We start from the raw sequence: 22,398 nt of genomic DNA, 5'->3' as shown, positions 1-22,398 counted from the left end.
TGGATGTGGATCTAAAGGCCCAAAGTACTAAATGCCTTACTCAAAGTCATATAAATTGCTGGATGTTAAAAGAGTACACGAGACGAAAAGGGAGATGTAAGGGGATCAAATACTATGATTGGAACATCTCCCTGCCCCCGGCCTCTCAGATAAAGCTTTCTGTTGATTCAGTCCAAAGACAAAAATGTCCCAATTATAAAGTTCATTTTTCTTTTAAATTAGTAAAACTGATCTGGGTCATCCAATCAACACAAAAGCCATGAGCTCAGGTTAGTCTGAAACAGGTTCTTGATTGTATAACGCAATGAATTCTAGGTGATTCTCCTTGAATATATGTGAAATTAGTGCACTTACTGGCTTTGTATTGTATACCATACTGTTTTCTGACAGGTGTTAATTATCCCAGAGATAACCCAGAAAATGACAAGGCTGCACTTGGTTGGGGGAGGGCAAGGTTGTAATTACATAGGAGTGCCTACAGGATACCATACTACAAACAAAATCCTGCAATTATCGTTGGAACAGAGTCTCACCCTATAAATGTTTTTGCAGGAAATGCAAAAATGATTTAAAATGTAGCATCAAAGGACTTTTTAAAAAATGATCTATATTTGCAATGATAAAAATCTTCAATTGTGAATTTATATAGACTTTAGTGGCTATACTACATTTTGATTGTCTTTTCTCTATTAAATCACTTAATACTCCTACACTGCAGATGTAGCCATACTTTAAATATGGCAATCCTGAGGCTCAGAGAAGTTATGAAATTTGCCCAACAACACACAGCTAGTAAGTAGTGGAACTGGAATTTGTACCCAATTCTGTATGATACAAAACCCTCCTTATGTTGTTTTACTTTACCCACACTACCTCTCAAATATAACTTGACATAATTATGGGATAGTGACACGCAAAGTTGAGCATGGTGATTTCTGATTTACCACCATGCCAACATTTCTGTTTAACTTCCTTTTACCATTAACAATGGTAATATTTTTTAGTCAAGGGAAGTATTGACATACTACTCTGAACATTGCTACAAGGTTTCGTTTTTAGTTTTTAATGCAAACCAATGATTACCAGATTTTCTTGTTTCAACAAAAACAATCACAAGCATGCAAATGTAACTGAACATATTAGCATGTTTTCTGCCAAACTAGTCTCGCGAAAGTTGTAAATCATTACAAAGGTCACCAGAGATTGTGTGGTGCTGAGACATTTAGATAATTATTTTAACAAAATATTTTAAAATGTTTGTCTAAGACAAGACAAAGTGGACTGTGTCTGTGTAAGAGTCAAGAGCACAAGAAAACCCAGCTCCCCTCTGTGATCTTCAATTTAGCAGTTTTGTCAAAGCTGTCCCTAGCAGTCCACATCGTAATGTGAATGGATCCCAGGGGACATCATTCTGGTAGCATTTAAGCATTGTACTATTTCTCATGCCCAGCATGGAAGATGCATTATGTAGGCTTTATTTTTAGGATGCAGCTTTATTACCACAGAGCTGTCATGCTGAATTAAGGCAGCCTAGCTCCAGGAATTCTGTATGTCAAGGCTGTGTAGGTGACAAACTGCAGCCATCCCACTAGCCTCCATTTAAATTCATTGTAGGTCCTGAGTCACTCACCATTTTCCAACTTGTATTTCTTCCTTTTATTATTATAAAGCAGGAGAAATACATTGCACATTTCCCACTCTCTTTTAGAGTCCGTGTGCACAGCACTGTAAGTTGCTGGTGATGGTGCAGTTTCCAGGGTGGAGGGATGGCATCTGTGCATTTCATGTTGTTTCCGGCTCCCAGGTAAGGACAGAGGCGTTTTATAGGCAGTTATGAAAGTAACCCAGATGCCCTCACGACTTAGAAACATACTGACTTAAATATTCTGGAAACCTTGGACATATGTACAAACTTTCTTACAATATTTACTCACGAGCGCAAGAATAGTGTTTTATTTCTTTTTATTTATTTCTTTTTATTTAATTTATTTTGTTTACATAGATTCTAGTGTTGACCTGATTGCGTCCTCCCTCCCCCTAGTGTTTTATTTCTTAAAAATCTGATTGAAAGCACATTGTGTTCTTTAATCAGAAGAGCCTTAAGGGTATTTCTTTCACAATCAAACAGAGCTGGCCAGCTTAATATGTACTTTCATTCACCAGCAAACAAAAGTTTTCTGAGCATCTGCTCCAAGCAGCTCTGCTCTTGTGTCTGCTTGTTGGCGCACTACCTATCTTCCTAGACAGAGCAGGCGGCCGGGTACCTTCTCTGCGTGCCTCTGCAGCATGTCCCTGCTCTCACATATGGCTGGCAGAGAAGGCACAGTAATAAATAGCTGAAACGGGACACCCAGCATAAAAGATGCATGGACCTCAGCTACACGCTTTTCCCTTCTGCACTGTCACCTCTATCTCTTCTTCTGTTAAGAAATGTTTATTGAGCACCTGCTCTGTGCCAGCCACTGTTTTAGTGAGAAAAATAATCAAGAATCCTTGCCCCTGTGGAGGTGACACGTGGGCCATGTGAGAGTTCAGTGGCCTGGAGAGAATCTCCTCATTGCTGCTGATTTCAGGGTTCACCCAACACCAGACTGGTCTCAAGGCTAGAACTGAATCTATTGGTGCCTCTGTCCCTAAGGACAGCACAGGTGCAGAAGGACTAGACAGTGGCCCCCACCTCGAGACCCACCCACTTCCCTCCGTTAATGGGAAAACATTGGCATTTTAGTCGAACGCAGTTGTAATTGATAGCATTTACTTTCCGTGCGTGAGGCACTGCTCTGCATGGGGAAGAAGCTGTAGTCTTTCATTCAAACAGCTTTGCAGTTAAGAACATGGACGGGTGTATTAGTTTGCTCATGAATACCACAGACTGCGTAACTTACACAACAGAAATTTATTTTTTCACAATTTTGGAGGCTACGAGTTTAAGATCCAAGTGTTGGTATGTTTAATTTCTTCTGAGGCCTTTCTCCTTGGCTTGCAGATGGCCACCTTGTCGCTGGGCCCTCACATGGCCTTTCCTCTGTGTCTCTGTGTTCTAATTGCTTCTTATAAGGACAACAGATTGAATTAGGGCCCACCATAATGGCTTCATTTTAACTTAATAACTGTACTCTTTAAAGGACTTATCTCCAAGTACAGTTATGTTCTAAGGTACTGTGGGTTTAAGCTTCAACATGTGGATTTTGAGGAGGACAGAATTCCGCCCATAACAACAGGCAATCTAGACTCTTTGAGTTTGAATCCTGGTCCTACCAGCTGTGTGACTGAGGACAATTAACTTAGTCTCTTTGTACCTCATTTCTTCATTAGTGTAGTAAGGATGATGGTAGTAAAAGTAGTGATGATGATAATAGTGCTTATCTCACGGAGGGGTTATAAAAATTGAGTTGATAGGTATAAAATATTTATAATAATGCCTAACACATAGTATCACTCAGTAAATGTGACCTTTCATTTTTCTCATTTTTAAGCAGACTCGGCTCTTTGTGATGTGTTTTCTTAGTTTGTTTATCTAGGATTCTAGACTGATGTTTACCTGAACTAAGTAAACAGGCACCTAAAACTGTCATTTAAAGAAAGTGCTTGGATTTGACAGTGGATAATGCTAGTGTCTCATTTGTGGAGTGCCAGGCATTTCATTACTGTGCTAAATTTTACAATAGCCCCATACCTCAGATATTCTTGGACAGACTTTTCTGTGGGGAAAACGAGGCTAGAGAGTAACAAGTGTCCTCGAAAGGCCCACAGCGGTGTGTAGTTGAGCTGGGATGTGGATGTGGGTCGGGAGGACTCCAGACCCCATTCCTCATCACTGTGTGGACTGTCTGCCATTAGCCCATCACACTGCGTGTTGGCCTCCAGTGGCTGTGGCCTGGGGCTTTCCCCGTTCATCCTCCATCCAGATTGTCACCTGCTTACCTCACCGCATTTTGGTCTTATTTTTGAATGTAGCCATGATGCCTTCACTGTTTCCCTTCTCATGACAGTGATTTGGGGTCAGGAGGTTGGAGGCAGTAGTGTTTCCACCACCCCTGTTTTCATCATTCCAGTATATCATAGAATAATGGAGACATCAAAGTATGGGTTGTTGAGCACAAGTTGGGTACAGTGAGGGCGTGGAGATCTCTGCATATCCACACATCTATTTCTCAAATTTCTCTCTAATCCTTCTCAATTCATTTAGAATCGGGACAGTGAAGTTACTGCTTATGAGACTGTCACCAAAAGCAAACTTTTATTCATGACTCATTGCCTGTTCCTTAGAATTGAAGGGCTACAGATGAAAATTGGGATGTTCTGAAAATTTCATTCATTCATTAATTAAGATTTGCTTGCTTCCTTCAGTTTAGACATTACGTCAGAAGTTGGAGATGCAAATGTGATTCAAAAACTGGTCCCTGTTTTCACAGAGCTGTCAGCTTGAAGGATAGGCAATAGCTAAGCAGCCCATGCCACAAGGGTATGATAAGGACCTCTGGAGATATTTTTAGGAGGCCCTTCAGGAGGCACAGAGGGGAAGAATTTAGCTGTGTGTGTGTGTGTGTGTGTGTGTGTGTGTGTGTAGAAGGGGGTGGGGGGACTGTAAAAACTGCTGCAAGAGGTAATGTCAGAATTGGTTCTTAAAAGTCATTGTGGGTGGAGTGAGATGGGTAGGCGTAGAAAGGCTGGAAAATAGATGTGTAAAAAACTTGTGAAGGCAGAATGTACTTAGGAAACTGCAACTAGTTCTGTAAAAAGGAGATGAGGGTTGTGGGCGAGGGAGAGGTAAGATAAAGTTGTGGAGAGTGGGTGGGTTTGATGTCAGTATCTTGCTGATAATGGGGAATTATTGAAGGGTTTTTAAAGAAGAATAGTGATGAGCTTTGCACTGTACAAAGGTCACTCTGGTCAGGAATTCGTGGTTCCTTCATCTACTTCAGTAAACACTGAATTCTCCTGGGCTGGCTCACCCTGATGTGACCTAGACTTCGTCTGCGAAGCGTGAGTGTTTGTGGAGCCTGGCACGATGACCATATTATCACCACCCTCTGAAGTCAAGTTTGATTCCTGTCTTATTAAATGGAATATCGAGACAGGAAGCATCTGGGAGTTTCCATTTATATAGCGGAAGTCCAGGGCAGACCTAGAAAGCAGAAGTTTCTGTCATTAGTCAACGGTTCAGAACAAAGGACACTGTTTTAAAATTATAACTGATGATTTAGATTGGTCAAGTAGTTTGTGGTGGAGGAAGTCACAAGACACCCTCCTTGCCTGCTCCCTCAGCTTGACACTTAGCTAGCGCTTGAGGAAGTGTGGAGATTATTTTAACTCAGTCCAATCTAGAGAAAACAAGTTCTGAACGGAAAAACAATTAGATAAGCAACTATGGTTATTTTTATTGTTGTTTGAACAAAGGTATTTTAAATCACCCAGAAATGTATGTCCTATATCCAGAACTTAGCTGGAGGTTCAGAATCTGTATGTGTAAAATTCGTGGGATTCTGCTTCTTTGCCACCGACTCCCTTTTTAAGTCATAGAATCTGAACATACGTTTGGCTCTTTTTAATATTTGACAGAGCTGCATTTTCAGAATTTCACTGGAGTGTCACACAGCCCCGCCAGACAGATTTGGAAGGTCCTCTTCCCACCTAAGAGAACTCAGTGCCCTGTCAGGGTGGCTGAAGGGCTTGGACCAAGTCTGCGGAGACTAGTGATGGAGTCAAGAATATATCAACGTTGTGTCTGCTTTCTCTACCCCATACTCTCAGCTCCCTTCCAGCAAAGGTTCTTTCTCCCCATTAACCAGCGCGTCACCACATCACTATTCTGGGGCAACGCGATTCTTCATTTCTTGGCTTTACGCTGAGTCAGGCTTTAGCCTTCATTGGTTCCCTTCAAAACACTCATTACACGTGCAAACACTTCATTTGCTCGTCATTATGCATGAGGCTTTATTTGTTTCTAGTAAACTCAAGGCTTCCATTTTAGTTTGCCTCACGCTGAATTCTTTTTATCTGAAACACAGGCACCAACAGAACCGTTTGAGGGCAATTATAAATACATGCTTTTTTGTTGTTGTTGTTGTATGTTTCTGATGTGAGAAGCAGGGAGGCAGAGTGACACACTCCCGCATGCGCCCGACCGGGATCCACCCGGCATGCCCACCAGGGGGCGATGCTCTGCTGATCTGGGGCCCTTCTAGCACCTGAGGCGGAGGCCATGGAGCCCTTCTTAGAGGAAGGAGAAGGGGAAGGGTGGAGAAGCAGATAGGTGCTTCTCCTGTGTGCCCTGGCTGGAAATCAAACCCGGGCCTTCCACACGCCGGGCCGATACTCTACCACTGGGCAAGCTGGCCAGAGCAATACTTACTTTTTTAATAAGTGAATTAACAGTATTTAAAACCTGACCAGAAGTAAAATTTCACCTAATCCTTCAAAGTGCCTTTTTCCTTCAGTCTATTGCAAAATCCTGCATTCCTGTTCTGCTGGGGTTCACTCTAACTCACCCCCTTACATGCAACCACTCTACATCAAGAGCTCTGACCTTCCTTTACCCTTTAGTCTAATATCTTTAATTGCCAAAACCCTGCTGCCGAAAAATAGAGCGGATAGTACCTGAGGGATCACTAACAGCTGGACACCTGCTACACTACCGTCGGAGCGCCGTCAGCATCAGCAATGGCCTTTATCACTTAGCGCCTGCAGCATAAGGTTTCCTGCAGGACGTTGGGGAGTTGCAATGGAACCCCACAGAATTTGTTCCCTGTAACAAAGCCTTGCATTTGACTGGCTCTTGTTTTCTCTAGTAGCTCTTGTGAAGCTGTGGGTTTTTTAAAAAATTATATTATTTGATTTTAGAGAGGGAGAAAGGAAGAGTAAGAAAGAAACATTGATTTGTTGTTTCACTTATTTATGTATTCATTGGTTGATTCCTGTATGTGCCCTGACCGGGCATCGAACATGCAACCTTGGTGCATACGGATGACACTCTAACCAGCTGAACTAGCAGGCCAGGGAGCAGAGTTGTTTTTAATGAAGGGCTCTGAGCTGGACTGTCACTGTCTTTTTTTGCCTTGTTCACAAGGAGTCTTGGAACTTGGCCCATGTGGTAGAAAAGGTTTTTTTTTTTTTTCTTTTTTCTTTTCTTTTTTCTGAAGCTGGAAACAGGGAGAGACAGTCAGACAGACTCCCGCATGCGCCCCACCGGGATCCACCCGGCACGCCCACCAGGGGCGATGCTCTGCCCATCCTGGGCGTTGCCATGTTGCGACCAGAGCCACTCTAGCGCTTGGGGCAGAGGCCACAGAGCCATCCCCAGCGCCCGGGCCCTCTTTGCTCCAATGGAGCCTTGGCTGCGGGAGGGGAAGAGAGAGACAGAGAGGGAAAGCACGGCGGAGGGGTGGAGAAGCAAATGGGCGCTTCTCCTGTGTGCCCTGGCCGGGAATCGAACCTGGGTCCTCCGCACGCTAGGCCGACGCTCTACCGCTGAGCCAACCGGCCAGGGCCTAGAAAAGGTTTTTGATTTCAGTGCTCAGTCCATTTTTTATTTATTTTTGCTCCGTGACAAACACAGACAGACATTCCCAACTCCTCCCCACATGCTTAGCATCCACCTCCGGTTCAGCAGAGCCAGTCAGCCATTGTTCAGAGTGAAGGGTGTTTCATAAATCCAGGCGCGGTAGATTGTGGGTAGCATTTCTTTGCAGTGAATTTTCCCATTTATTTTCTCCAAAGAATGCTTCTTTGTGCTTTTGAGTAAAGGACGACTTGGGAGAACATCAGGATTCAGGGAAAATATTCAGAGTTGGGGGAAAAAAAGCTTCACTGGCAAGTCTCATTTTTAAAGATGGCTGTATCACCTTCAATTCACTCGAATACCCACATATCTCTTAAAACCTGCTTTCTTCCTGCTCTGGCAGTTAGAATTTTCTCTCTTCACTGTTAAGCTTTCTCTAGAGAGTACATTACTGCATCCAGCTGACAAACCTGAGTGCGGAGGGATGAATGCTCCTCATCTCTGAACAATTTCAGGGGAAGTTGCTTAAACCAGTTCCCTGGTTTCAGAGGCTGTTTTTCTGTCCCTTCAGATGTATCTGGGTTTAGTTAATTCTTTGAATGGCCATGTTTTGTAAAAAGTGGAATTCTCACAGTAGTACTCGTGGCTCTGAGGTCTGCAGCCATACTGACTACGGTTATGATCTCAAAGGCCGTAAGCACTGCTGCAGGAAGACGCCCCCTAGCCACCCACGGCTCTGTGTGAAAACGGCTGCTCACCCTGCCTTTTTCTTGCTGTCTGGAAATCTCCTTTTCCTGAGACACCCTGGTGGCCAGCAGGGCAGGATGTGATATCTTTATGTGATAGTATTCCAAGTATTTTCCTCAAGGAACATGGATGGGTGTAGAGAAAAACAATATTAATTGAAAATCAATTATTCCTTTGAGCTGAAAGCTCCCTTTGGCAGTTGGAGAACAACTTTTTAAACAATAGTATAGAAAAAGTACCATCCAAAATAATGTGACGATCTGAAGTAGAGAAGTAGTAAATGAAATATAGTGTGTTGCAGATGAGATCAGGGGTTGATACACTGCAGTCTGCAGGATGAACGGGGACCACTGCCTGTGTTTGTATGGCCTGTAAACTCCAAATGGTTTCTACAACTTTATATGGTTGAATAAAAATAAGAATAATAATATTACTATGATACCTGAAATATTGGAGCACAATGGAGGCCATGTTTTGATCTAGTGTTTGACTGCTTCTGTGCTATAGCAGTCAAGCGCTTGCACAGTAGAATGGTTGCAATGGAGGCCATGTGGCCCTCAGAGACTCCAATATTTACTGTTTGCCCTTGACCAAGTTCGCTGACCACTGGCGTAGATTACTGTATCCTAGTTAAAGTGACTCAACTTAAAAATATTTTATTATCAGAGAAATACTTGTGATATAGTATTTGATGAAATAATTGCAACAAACTGTGTATAAAAGATGATCCCAAATAGTTTCTTTTCTTTGCATAATTTTTGCTTCTTTCCCCTGGTGGAAATGTAAGCTTTATGGAATAAAAAAAAAGCATTCATTAATTCAAGTCTATAATAGTGCTTTGTACATGGTAGATGCTCAATAAACAAATAACATTGAAGACTGATGAATTAGGTAATTGTACAATGTATGTCTGCAATAATAATCATAGGAAAACCTTTCTGGGATATGCATATATGGTAGGTACCAGGTCAAGAATTTTAAGTGTGTGAACGCTTTTATCCTAACAAAGTCCTTTTGGAACGTACATCATCACCATTATTTTACAGAAGAAAAGAGCAAGGAGAGGTCGCATACTTGTCTAATATTACAAAGCTAAGAAGTACTGTGACCAGAATTGAAAAAGGTCTGTTGGATTCCAAAGTCTGAGCTCAAACCATTAGCTATACTCCTTAAATATCTAAAAACAGAAAAATAATTTTCTTAACCTCTCTTTCAGGCGATAAAGAAATGGATGGGAAAATACCAGAAGTAACCATCCAAATAACAGAACCAATTACTGGGATAGGACTTTATAGATGATTTTTGTTTTCTTAGGTATACATTTTAATGTTTTTCCACATTTCTTAATGTGAGTAGATTTACTTCTAATTACTTTTAAAATAAAAAACCAATGTTTCTAAAGGTAAGGACAGGCAGCTCTCCAAAGGTTGTTAATCATTTCAACTATTTAAGTAGATAATTTCCTTGTTTCTCTGAGGGTCTTCAGTGAATTGCTGAGAACACGGTGCTGGCCTGTCTGCCTGAGGTGTTGACTTGTGTTGTTAAACTTCAGTGTTAGGTTTCAACTGCCTTTGAATGCTTCCTAGCACGGAGGATGCGAAGTGCTGTCCGTGTGTCCAAAGACCCAGCCTGGGAGAGCTCCTCTGTGTTTATCTGTGGAAGTCTGAAGGACCCGTGCCTTTGAAAGCTGTGTCTTCTGTTCATATTTGGTTACACTGATCTATGTGTGTCTCCCACTGCATAATGGACTGCTCTTGCCTGGAATATATTATTATTATTTTAATTGGTGTAATATTTGGAGGACACACACTTAAAATTATAGTTATATTACATCTAAAAGATAATTAGGTCTCAGTAGCCTGAAATCATTTAACAAAGTAGAAATAAATAAATAAATAAATAAATAAATAAATAAATAAATAAATGGAGGGTGGTAATTAATGTTAACGCTGTTCTTCAACATTTTGTTCCTTTCTTTTAATTGTATGTCAATGACTGTGCGTATTTTTCACACTCTAAAGGATTTTTCCCATGTCCTGGCTTAAATTTCAAGGCTAAGAGGAGAAAGAAAGGTATTTTTGTATTTTTGTTTTTTTGTTCAGGCATACAGGTGATTAGAATGATAAAGTGAATGCTGTTAAAATTATTGCGGTCATTGTAACACCAGCTTCAAGAGTAGTTAGAGAAGATGTATGTAAGACCAAAGATGAGAACTCTACAAGAAGGCAGGCGAGAGAGATGGTAAAGTGGAAGTCTTTGACAGAAAAGGGAAAACAGTTACATTTTGCGAACCTCTTAGGTTATTTCAAAGGGCTTTTAAAAATTCCTGTGATGTGTGTAGACATTCCAGTCATAATTTCACAAGCTTCTCTTGTCCAGGCCTGCTAAGAATGAGTTAAGTAGTCTTTTTCAGATCTTTGTGGCTTACTTTTCTTTTTCCCAAGAACATCTTTCTGACTTTTGAGTTATAAGCACAGCTGCTCAACAGCATCTTTCTGGGACTTTATTTGGCAGAAATGGGGGCTTGGGAATAATGTTACTGGTTTGAAGCTTGAAGTGTCATTCAGTGCACCCTATCATGGTCTTCCGTGTTTATTTTGACTTCAGTTAGGCTTGTCATTTTTATGCAGAACTATCAAGAGTGAGACAAATACACTTCTAGTGACAGATATTTTTTAAAAACCATCAATACACGTGCAGTTGAAAAAATGATGTTTGCTTAAATATACTTTGTGAGGATATATTTGAGTAAATGATCTATTCCAAGGACACTAATGTTTCTATCAGAAAAGAAAATATCATTCTTGCTTCTTTTTTTTTTTGGAGACTTTTTTTGTGACTGATGTGAACCATACAATTTCACTTTTTAAATCTGTGACTTCTAAAAATTCTTTTTCTTCCTGACATAATGCAGCCTCAGAAAATCAGACAGTTGTTATTACAAATAGAGAGCTCCACTCAGACTTTGAATAGACAATTAAAAATGTCTGGATTCTTTCCTTTTTTTGTGGTTGCCACTTTTAGATGTGGAATAAAACCACATTAACCAGAGGACGTTGTTGGTGGTGGTTAGTGGCCAATTGTTGCCACATCTATGAAGTGTCTTGTTTGAAATTTCTTTTTCTTATACTGTCTGGCAAAAAGGTTTACATTTTATAAGACTTTTTATCAGGAAGCATCATTGTGGTATAAAACAGGGATCATAAAGTATCATCTAATGAATGAAACTCTTGCGTTTGACAGGTGAGAGAGGGAGACTGGGGAAGAGTGTAGGGCTGCCTCAGGGTACGCACTGAGCAGTAGTGTTCTGAAAGCCTGTTTGTTTTTCGAATTCCCTAGATGGCCGCCCATGTCCTGTCATCCTCTGGGACTCATCTTTATCTCCAACAAGTAATGAGACCCACTCCTCTGTTAAGCTCACCTGGGGTACTTACCAGCAGTTGCTAAAACAGAAGTGCTGGCAGCATGGCCGAGTCCCCAGACCTGACTGGGGCTGTACTGAGGTGCATCACCACGAGTGGTCCAAGATGGCCCTCTTCGACTTCTTGTTACAGGTAAGTGCATCAAGTCAAGTAAGTGGTGTTCTAAGAATGACGCCGACTTCTATAAGTCGAACACTAAGGAGCTTTCTGCACCTTGAATTTTTATGAAGCCAGAGTTCTATGATGCTATGTTTGGCAAGTATAGTACTACATCATATGATTTTATGTCCTTCGGGGAAATATTTAGAAATGTCCCTCAGCTCTTTTATTAATTTCTGAAGGAGCAGTTCTTTAGTATTTCAATCTTGCAATAGTTATACTGACCATAGATACAATTTATTGGAATAACCCATCAACAATTCTTTGAGGTGGGCAGACTTACCCCATTTGGGAAGTAAGTAAATTGAAGTTTGGTGAGGCTAAGTAACTAACTAACTAACCCAAGTCCTTAAAATTACTAAAAGCTGGAGCTGGGATTCCCTGGGATCTGTCAATAGAAAAAGTTTATTTTCTTTCCATCATTCCTCACTGTGTTTCCGTGGTCACTTAGCCACATAGCTTACCGCCACCATTGCCCTTGTTTTATTTCCTGTAGCCTTTTGCAAATATTTAATGAAGATTAGGCATTGGAGAATAATAAATATTGACTGCTTGCATAATTGAGTGACAGCATTTTATAGGGTTCTTATAACTCAACTCCTTTTGATAAAGATCCCATGACTTGCCCTGGCCGGTTGGCTCAGCAGTAGAGCGTCGGCCTGGCGTGCGGGGGACCCGGGTTCGATTCCGGCCAGGGCGCATAGGAGAGGCGCCCATTTGCTTCTCCACCCCCCTCCCCTCCTTCCTCTCTGTCTCTCTCTTCCCCTCCCGCAGCCGAGGCTCCATTGGAGCAGAGATGGCCCAAGCGCTGGCTCCTTGGCCTCTGCCTCAGGCGCTGGAGTGGCTCTGGTCGCGGCAGAGCGACGCCCCGGAGGGGCAGAGCATCGCCCCTCGTGGGCGCGCTGCCGGGTGGATCCCGGGTCGGGCGCATGCGGGATTCTGTCTGACGGTCTCTCCCCATTTCCAGCTTCAGAAAAATACAAAAAAAAAAAAAAAAAAAAAAAAAAGATCCCATGACTTTGTCTTCCTCCTCATTCTGATTACTGCTTTTTCCTTCCTACACAAAAAAATCCCCTAGTTTTCTGTTGTTGTGTGGGAAATTAGTATTTTGTGGAAATTTAAGACTGTCTTAGGACATTTGCAAAACATTCTCTTTTTGTGTGTCTGTGATATTTCAGGAAGGAACTAAAGAGGGACAAAAATGTAGGAAGAAAACAAGTTTAGTGCAGAATCACAGCCTACAGATAAGAAACTGGCAAGAAGGAGAGAATGACTTCAGGTGTCAATACTGAGCCACCAGTGAGACTGAGCTGGAAACCATGAGATTTGGTTTGGCAAGGAGGCATTCGAGAATCACCAAATACTGTAGAAAAGCCCAGCCCCAAGGTTCAGACTGGCCTTAAACACCCTCTCCATTTTTTAGGTAGGAAAGTTGAGGCAAAAAGAAGTTATTATCAAAAACTCTTAACAGAAATGAGGTCTTACCTTTCTTGCAAGCTAACTAGTTAGCCAGCCTCATGTTCCTGGATGCTAGCAGACACAAAAGACTCCAAAGTCAGACATAAATCACCACATTACTCATGGACAGGTGGCATGAGCTTCACTGTCCTTTGCCCCTCAAGTCCCATTGGGGTGATACAGAGTGGCTCTGGTGAATGCTGCATACGAGTGGCATCGTATCACTGTTGAGAACTCTAATCTTAGGTAACTAACCCAAGTTCTTAAAATTACTAAAAGCTGGAGGTGAGATTCTCTGGGATCTAAATAAGAGACTGCTAGCAAACCTGTTTTAAAATTTGTCTCAAAGGAGACAGTATCCTTAATATCTTGGTCAGGAAACAAATCTGTCTTCGATCCCAGAGGAAGGTATTCTTTGTATCTTCCAAGGCTGTGTACTATACTAACATTCTAAGTAAAGGTACTCACTATGAAGCCAGATGTTTGGGGAGTGGTCAGCATCGACGGTGAAATTCCAAGGATGATGATTAGGGGGAAAATGGATAGGAAAACTATGAACCTGGTAGTGAAGTCTGTGAGAAAGGAATGACCTTGAGGTTTGTAGCTGCTTAACATAAGAGCTAATACAGCGGTTCTCAACCTGTGTGTCATGACCCCGGTGAGGGTCGAACGACCAAAACACAGGGGTTACCTAAAGCCATCGGAAAGGCTACCCCTGTGTTTTGGTCATTCGACCCCGCCGGGGTCGCGACACACAGGTTGAGAACCGCTGAGCTAATATATATTGGATAGAGGGCAAACCCTTTTAGAAGTTGTTTCTAGTGATATTTATTTTAATTCTGGAATCTTTGACTAAATCTCATCCAAAGTTGTATAAGATTATATCCTATTATCCCACCCCAAGTTTGATTAAAAAAAAATTAGTTTGAAAAATATAGTGTATAAAACAAAAGATGGCTTCTTGTAAGACTGGTTGGCTGAAATAATATAAGTCCTTATAGTTATGAGGTCAAAAGGAAGGTGAGCACTTTGACATAAAATAGCTAATGAAGGAGGAAGAGTTTGAGTAGGATTGTAGGCTACAAATGATAGGATAAAGCAAAACATGAGGAGGGACATGGGATCAGCAATTTGCATATGATATTTAGAGCATCCTAAATATACCATTTGTCTGAAGCAGAACTGTTTAGGCGAGAAGTGATACATTCTGCCTGTAAAAGGTCGGATAGCGCATGGAGGAAGACAGTTGTTTTTACAAGATGTCTGTTCACTTTTCTGTTCATTAGAAAATGAGCAAGAACAGATTCCCACTGAGTCACAGTCTCCTTCTGAGTGCATCAGCAACTGTTATCATCGTTGTGTCCATTGTCTGTGGTCTTGAGCACAAATATGGGCACAGGAATTATTATTATGAATTTCCAACAAAGACAAATATTTAAAACCTTTAAGTTAATGCTGTATATATAAATATATGGTGGACAGATAGGGACAGACAGACAGGAAGGGAGAGAGATGAGAAGTATCAACTTGTCCTTGCAACACTTTATTTGTTCATTGATTGCTTTTTCATATGTGCCTTGACTGGGGCACTCCAGCTTAACCAGTGACCCCTTGCTCAAGAAGCAACATTGAACTCAAGCCAGCGACCTTTGGGCTCAAGCCAGTGACTATAGTGTCATGTCTATGATCGCAAACTCAAGCTGGTGACCCCGTGCTCACACTGGTGAGCCTGCGCTCAAGCAAGATGAACCCATGCTCAAGTTGCTGGCCTCAGTGTTTTGAGCCTGGGTCCTCAGTGTCCTAGATTGATGCTCTATCCACTGCACCATGGCCTCACCAGGCTAATACTATTTATATTTTAACAATCATATAACACTTGCTGTTTCTGTCACTCTTCTAAGCACTTGATACTAAGCACTAAAATATTAATTTATTTAATCTGCACGTCAGCCCTGTGACGTAGACATTATTATTGTTATTTTAGATTTGAGAAAATCTAGACAAAGAGAAATGATGTAACTTGGGCAGGGTCACATAGTTGGAATGTAGTAGAATTTGGAGTCAAACTCAGGAGTTCTAGTTTAAGAGACAAACTTCTGAACAATGCTTCCTTCTCTTCATTTTATAGGGGAATGGTACCACCATCATCCAATTTTCTAAATCAAAAATCTGAGAGTCACCTGGATGCTTTGTGATACATACCTGTGCATCCACACAGTGAAATCTACCCCTTAGATACAGCTCGTGTTCCCATCTTAGTTCAGGCCTTTGCATCTATCACCTGGGTGACTCCCTTCAGTCCACTCATACTGTATGAGCCAAGATGTTAAGAGTTAATTGGCTTAGTATTTACAAAATTTTATCAAATTATACATATGAAGATGGCATCTGTGAGACTGGACTTACGTTTATTCAATTATCCAACATTTATTTACTTCCCGCCGCACAGCAGATGAAAAGCTAATTTCCTTTAGAGGCTGCAGCATTTTACAATGTCACTGGTAAGGGATAAGAGTGCCTGTTTCCCTCTTTCTTGCCAATTTTGGGAGGTGAAAAACTAACTAATAATTTTGCTAATTTTATGGAAGGTAATGGGGTTTTGCTTATATTTCCATTTCTTTCAATATGAGTGAGATTAAAGATGACATAATTTAAAATATTGATTGTTTATATTTCTTTTTTGTGAATTATTTATGCAAATCATTGCCCTTTTATAATGTATTCTATAACATTTTCTTATTGATTTATAAAAACATTTGGTTTGATTCCCCGATCAGGGCACATACAGGAGCAGCTTGATGTTCCTGTCTCTCTCTCTGCTCTTCTCTCAAAACAAACAAACAAACCAAAAAACATTTCTTGTATCATGAAATTTGCCTATATCAAATCAATTCTATATATCTCAAATAATTTTTCTTACTTTAGATTTTGCTTTCTTACTTTAGACTTTACTCCAGAGAAATTGTACATTTTTTAATAAATCATATCTTAATTGACCTTTTTAGTTCTTGTATTTAGCATCATACACTATTTATAGAGATGTTTACTGAGCAAATAAATCAATAAACAGTTCCTTTTTCATGAGTGTCATAAGTATAACCTTTTATATAATAATCCTTTAATTTCACTGAAATTTTTACTTTAAAGTCAATGCATGCCTTATTTAAATAGTGTTTGGGAAAGTGTTGGAGTGTATTGAGTGGCTTTGTGAACAATCTTAGAAAAGTTACGCCTGAAGCAAACTAAAATTCCTTGTTACATGATTCTACAGCAAGGGTGAAAGAATACAGAACCCAGTTGTTGATTTTCTGCACACAACATTCTTTTTGTCTCACCCAGTGAACAAATGTACATTCACAAAGGCTATGCCATTTTACTGGGTCTGTAAAATGTGGTAGACACAAGTAACCTTTTATTCATAAGCGTGGGGGTATGAACTTCATAGACAAAAATTCATCTCCATTAGGATGACAAAGAGTAGTATTCTAGAGAGCATTTTAGTGTCTAAGGTTTGGTCAAATTTCTGTCAAAATTATATATAAAAATAACAGAAAAAAATTTAGAATGTAGAAATCTTGCTTTTTGATTTCAGAGATAGTCTGTATAATGGTTAGACACTAGGTTCTAGAACTCAGCCTTCTAAATTTGAATCTTAGCTGCCAATATTAATTTTGTGTGTGTGTGTGTGAGAGCCCAGAAGGGAGAGAGATGAGAAGCATCAGTTCTTTGTTGTGGCACTTCAGTTGTTCATTGTTGCTTTCCCGTATGTGCTTTGATGGGATGGGTGTTGCTACAGCTGAGCCAGAGACCCTTGCTCAAGCCAGCGACCTCTGGGCTCAAGCCAGTGACCATGGAGTAATGTCTATGATCTCACACTCAGGCCAGCGACCCCACACTCAAGTTGGTGAGCCTGTGCTCAAGCAGGCAACCTCAGGGTTTCAAACCTGGGTCCTCAGCATCTTAGGCTCTATTTACTGTGCTACCACCTGCTCAAGCCTATTTTTTTTTTAACATTGAGAATTAACCCCTTTCTGCCTCAGTTTTCTCATCTGTAAAATTAGGAATAATATTGTTCATGTAAAGCTCTATTGAGAGGATTCCATATTTTTATACACATAAAGGATTTAGAACATGCCTGGTACATAGGAGGTGTTCAGTAAGTTTTACATATTAATTAGGAAATCGATCATCTAGAAATAATAGTAGAGGTAAATATCAGTATTAGAATTAAATATAGTATTTTATAATTATTTTTATTCATTAAATGTGTCATTCCCAAATCATATTTTTTCCTACTCTTATGTACTTTCATACTTATAGACCTTAGCATATTACATTGATTATTTTTGACTAGCCTGTCTTTTTAATAAACCATGAATCTCTCAGTGGCCATCCCTGTCTTATTCAACTTTGTAAACTTTCAATTAGCATCAGAATGTCTTAAAATGTCATAGTTTCCCAGGGCATTTTTTTTTGATCAAAGAAAACTGTCTACTTATATTAAAATATTAAATACAAAATGTCAAATTAAAAATGTTGAAAGTGAAAGAAATAAAAGTATACTTGTAATAAGAAATAAAGTTTGTTAAAGAAAGAGAAGCAGAAGTTTAGAAAATGAAAAAATTAAATGAATAAAGAATATTTAATGTTTTTACTATTTAGTGGAGTTCTTACTGCACCTACATTTTCTAAGATTAAGTATTTATTTGATGAGAAATTCAGGTGTTTTTTCAGAGAGAGGACCAACAGAGATGTATCTTGGGAGATGTTTGCTTCCACCATCAACAAGAGAAGATATATATATATTTCTTTTCTCTTAGATTTGACAGATTTTGAGCTCTTCTCTGTTTCAGACACGGAGCAGGATTAGTGTTCGTGATAAAAAAAATGCATCAGACCATATCCCTGCCCTCAAGAGTTATGAAATCTACTTGAAAAGAGAGATAATCATAGCAAAATATACAGTGTCATAATTGAGTTAAGTTCAACATCTTATAGAAACAAATAGGATGGTATTTGTTCCTGTGGAATTGGATGTAAAAGAATGTGACATTTACTATAAAAATCAGCTGAATACAAAAGATAGGAAGAACCATGTCATCCCAATAAATTAAAGAGAAAAAAAAGACAGGAAGAGAGTTTCAGAGAGAGGGATTCTAACAAGGGGCCGAAAGCGTGAAAACATTCAGAGTGGGAAAAATGATGCTCGTGGAAACTTCCTGTTCCATGAATGTAGTTTTTTCTCAGATGACTGTGAGTAATAAACCTGTGTTCATAAATTCAACAAACAAATATGAATTAATTGGTATGACTTTTTCCCTATAGTTGTCTCTCTTCAGTTAACTCTTCAACTCTTACCTGGTTTCTAATGATTTGATTACTAAATATAATGAATTAGATTAATAGGTGCTAATTTTCTTTAAAGTATTTCTTTTTTTTTTTTTTTTAAAGATTTTATTTATTCATTTTAGGAAGGAGAGAGCAAGAAAGAGAAGGGGAGAGGAGCAGGAAGTATCAACTCCCATATGTGCCTTGACTAGGCAAGCTCAGAGTTTCAAACTGGCAACCTTAGCATTCTAGGTCAATGCATTATCCACTGCACCACCACAGGTCAGGATAATAGGTGTTAATCTTTGATGTATTCCCTACCACTTTTTAGTTTTTGTGTCATTTTTTTCCACTTAATATATAATAGTTAATTAAAAATTCTAACTAACTATAATCTAAATGAGGAAATATTACTTTTCAGTAAAAGAATATTTGTTTCTGAAGGAATATTCTTTAGGTTAGGTAATGAAAGATTCCAACTATGGCCACCATGATAGATTATGAGGGTCTTCCAAGTATTTACTTCTCTTATACCTCTGCTCAGTGATCAACATTCAGAGATGAGTGAGGAAAATCATTTACAGGCAAGAACTCTGATTGGAGAAGGCATATTCATCCAGGGTACCAGACACTGGCATTTCAGATAGTTTGGGTCAGTTTTATTGTTTTGCAGAATTAGTACATTACCAATCTAAATAGCCTCTAACTATTATTTATTGGTAATGTCCAAGCAAGAAAATGATATAGTTTGTTGTTCATTTGCTAGCAAGCAATGAAGGATGATATAGTCAGATACAGTTTTGTCTTCAAGTAGTAAAGAAGGTCTGAGATTAGCTTTGGCAATATTGGTTGGCATGTAGATTCAATGCAACTCCCCTTAAAATACCAATGGCATAGCTCACTAATATAGAACAAATAATCCAAGAATTTATATGGAACCACTTAAGAGCAATATAACCCTGAATAGCAACAGCAATTTTAAGAAAGAAGAACAAAGTTGGAGGTATCACACTACTTGATATCAAACTATAAAGGCCATAGTAATCAAAACAGCTTGGTACTGGCACAAGAACAGACATATAGATTAATGGAACAAAATAGACAGCCCAGAAATAAACCCACATCTTTACGGTCAACTAATATTTGACAAAGGAAGCAAGATCATAAAATGAGGTAAAGGTAGTCTATTCAATAAATAGTGTTGGGAAAATTGGGCAGATATGTCCAAAAAACTTAAACTAGACCACCAATTTACACCATACACAAAAATAAATTCAAAATGGATTAAAAAGTTAAATTTAAGTAATGAAACCATAAAAACCCTAGAAGAAAACAAAGGTAGTAAAATTTTAGGCATTTTTCATAGCAATATTTTTCTAATATATTTCCTCATTCAAGGGAAACAAAGGAAAAAATAAACAAATGGGCTACATCACACTACAATTTTTTTTTGGAGCAAAAGAAACCATCAACATAATGAAAAGACAACCCACTGAATGGAAGAAGATATTTGACAATGATATATCTGATAAGGGGTTAATTTCCAAAATATATAAAGAACTTATACATTTAACACCAAGAAGACAAACAATGCAATTAAAAAATGGACAAAAGGCCTGAATAGACACTTCTCCAAAGAGGATATATAGATGGCCCATAGACATATGAAAAAAAGCTCAACATCACTAATCATCAGACAGTTGTAAATTAAAACCACAATGAGATATCTCCTGACATCTGAGAATGGCTATCATCAATAAGTCAACAAACAGCAAGTGTTGGTGAGGATGTGGAGAACAGGGAAGCCTCATGCACTGTTAGTGGGACTGCAGATTGATGCAGCCACTGTAGAAAACAGTGTTGAGATTTTCTCAAAAAATAAAAAACAGAACTGCCTTATGATCCAGCAATTCCCACTTCTGGAAATATATCTCAAGAAACTCAAAACACTCATTTGAAAGAGTATTTGTACTTCTGTGTTTATTGCAGCATTATTTATTGTACAATATCCAAGTTCTGGAAACAGCCCAAGTGCCCATCAGTAGATGAGTGCATAATAAAGCTGTGGTACATTTGTGCAATGGAATATCACTCAGCTGTATAAAAGAAGGAAACCTTAGCTTTTGTGACAGCATGGATGAACATGCAGATTATGGTAAGTGAAACAAGCCAGTTAGAGAAAGACAAATACCATATGATCTCACTTATTATGTGGAGACTAATGAACAAAATAAACTGACGAAGCAAATAGAAACAGAGGCATAGATACATGAAACAGATTGACAACTGTCAGAAGAGAAGGGAGCTGAAGGACTGGATGAAAGAAAGTGAAGGGATGAAGCAAAAACCATGTGTATATGTACACATATATGTATAATGTTTATGTATATATAAATATAACAAAAACCCAGACAACAGTATGGTGATAGCCATTGGGATAGGGAGTCAGAGTTGGTAGAGGTAGACAAAGGGGCCATAATGGGAATGGAAAGAAAGAGACTTTGCTTTGGGCATTTTGTTGAGTTGTACACTTGAAACCTGTATGGTTTTGTGAATCATTGTTCCCTCTATAAATTCAATAAAAAGATGACAAACTCACTCTTCACACATATAGATGTGCTAAGCACTGAAATGTATTGTGATTACTACAGAATTTTAATTGTATAAACTAAAGTTGCCCTTTGTTATAAATGAATTTCGAAGTGTGACTGTGATATAGTTTCTTCTATACATATGTGGAATTAAGAAAATTATTTTCAGTATTAATGATGCTACGGTACAGGGCTTATCTTATTTAATGACGCCTCTGAAGACTTTCCAATTATCTTTTTTTAAATTTTTTTATTTTGTGACAGAGACAGAGAGAGTCAGAGAGAGGGACAGATAGGGACAGACAGACAGGAAGGGAGAGAGATGAGAAGCATCGATTCTTCGTTGTGGCACCTTAGTTGTTCATTGATTGCTTTCTCATATGTGCCTTGACCAGGGGTGGGGGTGGGGTGCTACAGCAGACTGAATGACCCCTTACTCTAGCCAGTGACTTTGGTCTCAAGCTGGCGGGCCTTGCTCAGACCAGATGAGCCCGAGGTCAAGCTGGCTACCTCGGGGTCTTGAACCTGGGTCCTCTTGAGAGTCCCAGTCCAACGCTCTATCCATTGAGCCACCACCTGGTCAGGCTCCAGTTATCTTGTGACACCACATTTTCTTCTGAGTACTGCTTGCAATACATGAGCAGATTGGTCAGAAAACTTGGTGTTTAGTAAACACCTACAATGTCTTTATTGCTTTATATGCTTAACTGTGTAGAGATGGGAAGGGATGTAAAGAAGCATACATATTTGATTCTGAATTTAAAAAACATAGAGATTTTTCCAAAAAAATAATTATAAATTAAATGACTAAGATATGCCAAAAAAGTATTTTTATTAAAGAAATATTTGGGCTATCATAATAGTTCCAAAAAAAATTGACTTATATTATTTATTTAATTATTTTATTATAGAATTTTAACTTAGAACTTTATTTTTTAAAAGTTGGGGAGAAAATGCACAAGACATCACATTTATTCACATGTAGTTAAATAATAAGGCACTTTAAATAGCAAGTTGCCATTTCAGCCTCTCAAACTTGATGTCTAGAAGTAAATTTGTCACCTCATTCCCTAACATTCTGACTTACCTATTTCTATTCATGACATTACTATTTTAAAAATCAGCCAGGTTTGAAATTTGAGTCATCTTTTGAATCTACTTTTGCTTAGTGCCTCATCTTTGAGTAGTACTA

At 39.2% G+C, this 22,398-nt stretch overlaps 1 protein-coding gene across 2 annotated transcripts in view; it reads left to right on the top strand.

Annotated features, from left to right (window-relative positions):
- GASK1B (golgi associated kinase 1B) overlaps positions 1 to 22,398 on the top strand; it is a 57,347-nt gene that overhangs the window by 10,560 nt on the left and 24,389 nt on the right. For both annotated transcript variants that reach the window (XM_066279808.1, XM_066279818.1), the window contains exon 3: positions 11,588 to 11,802. In XM_066279808.1, the coding sequence (XP_066135905.1) occupies positions 11,588 to 11,802 (215 nt within the window). The remainder of the gene's footprint in view (positions 1 to 11,587; positions 11,803 to 22,398) is intronic.

The sequence above is a fragment of the Saccopteryx bilineata genome, chromosome 1 (genome assembly GCF_036850765.1).
Source record: "Saccopteryx bilineata isolate mSacBil1 chromosome 1, mSacBil1_pri_phased_curated, whole genome shotgun sequence".
Lineage (NCBI taxonomy): Eukaryota > Metazoa > Chordata > Mammalia > Chiroptera > Emballonuridae > Saccopteryx > Saccopteryx bilineata.
This window is presented reverse-complemented; position numbering and strand designations above follow the sequence as displayed.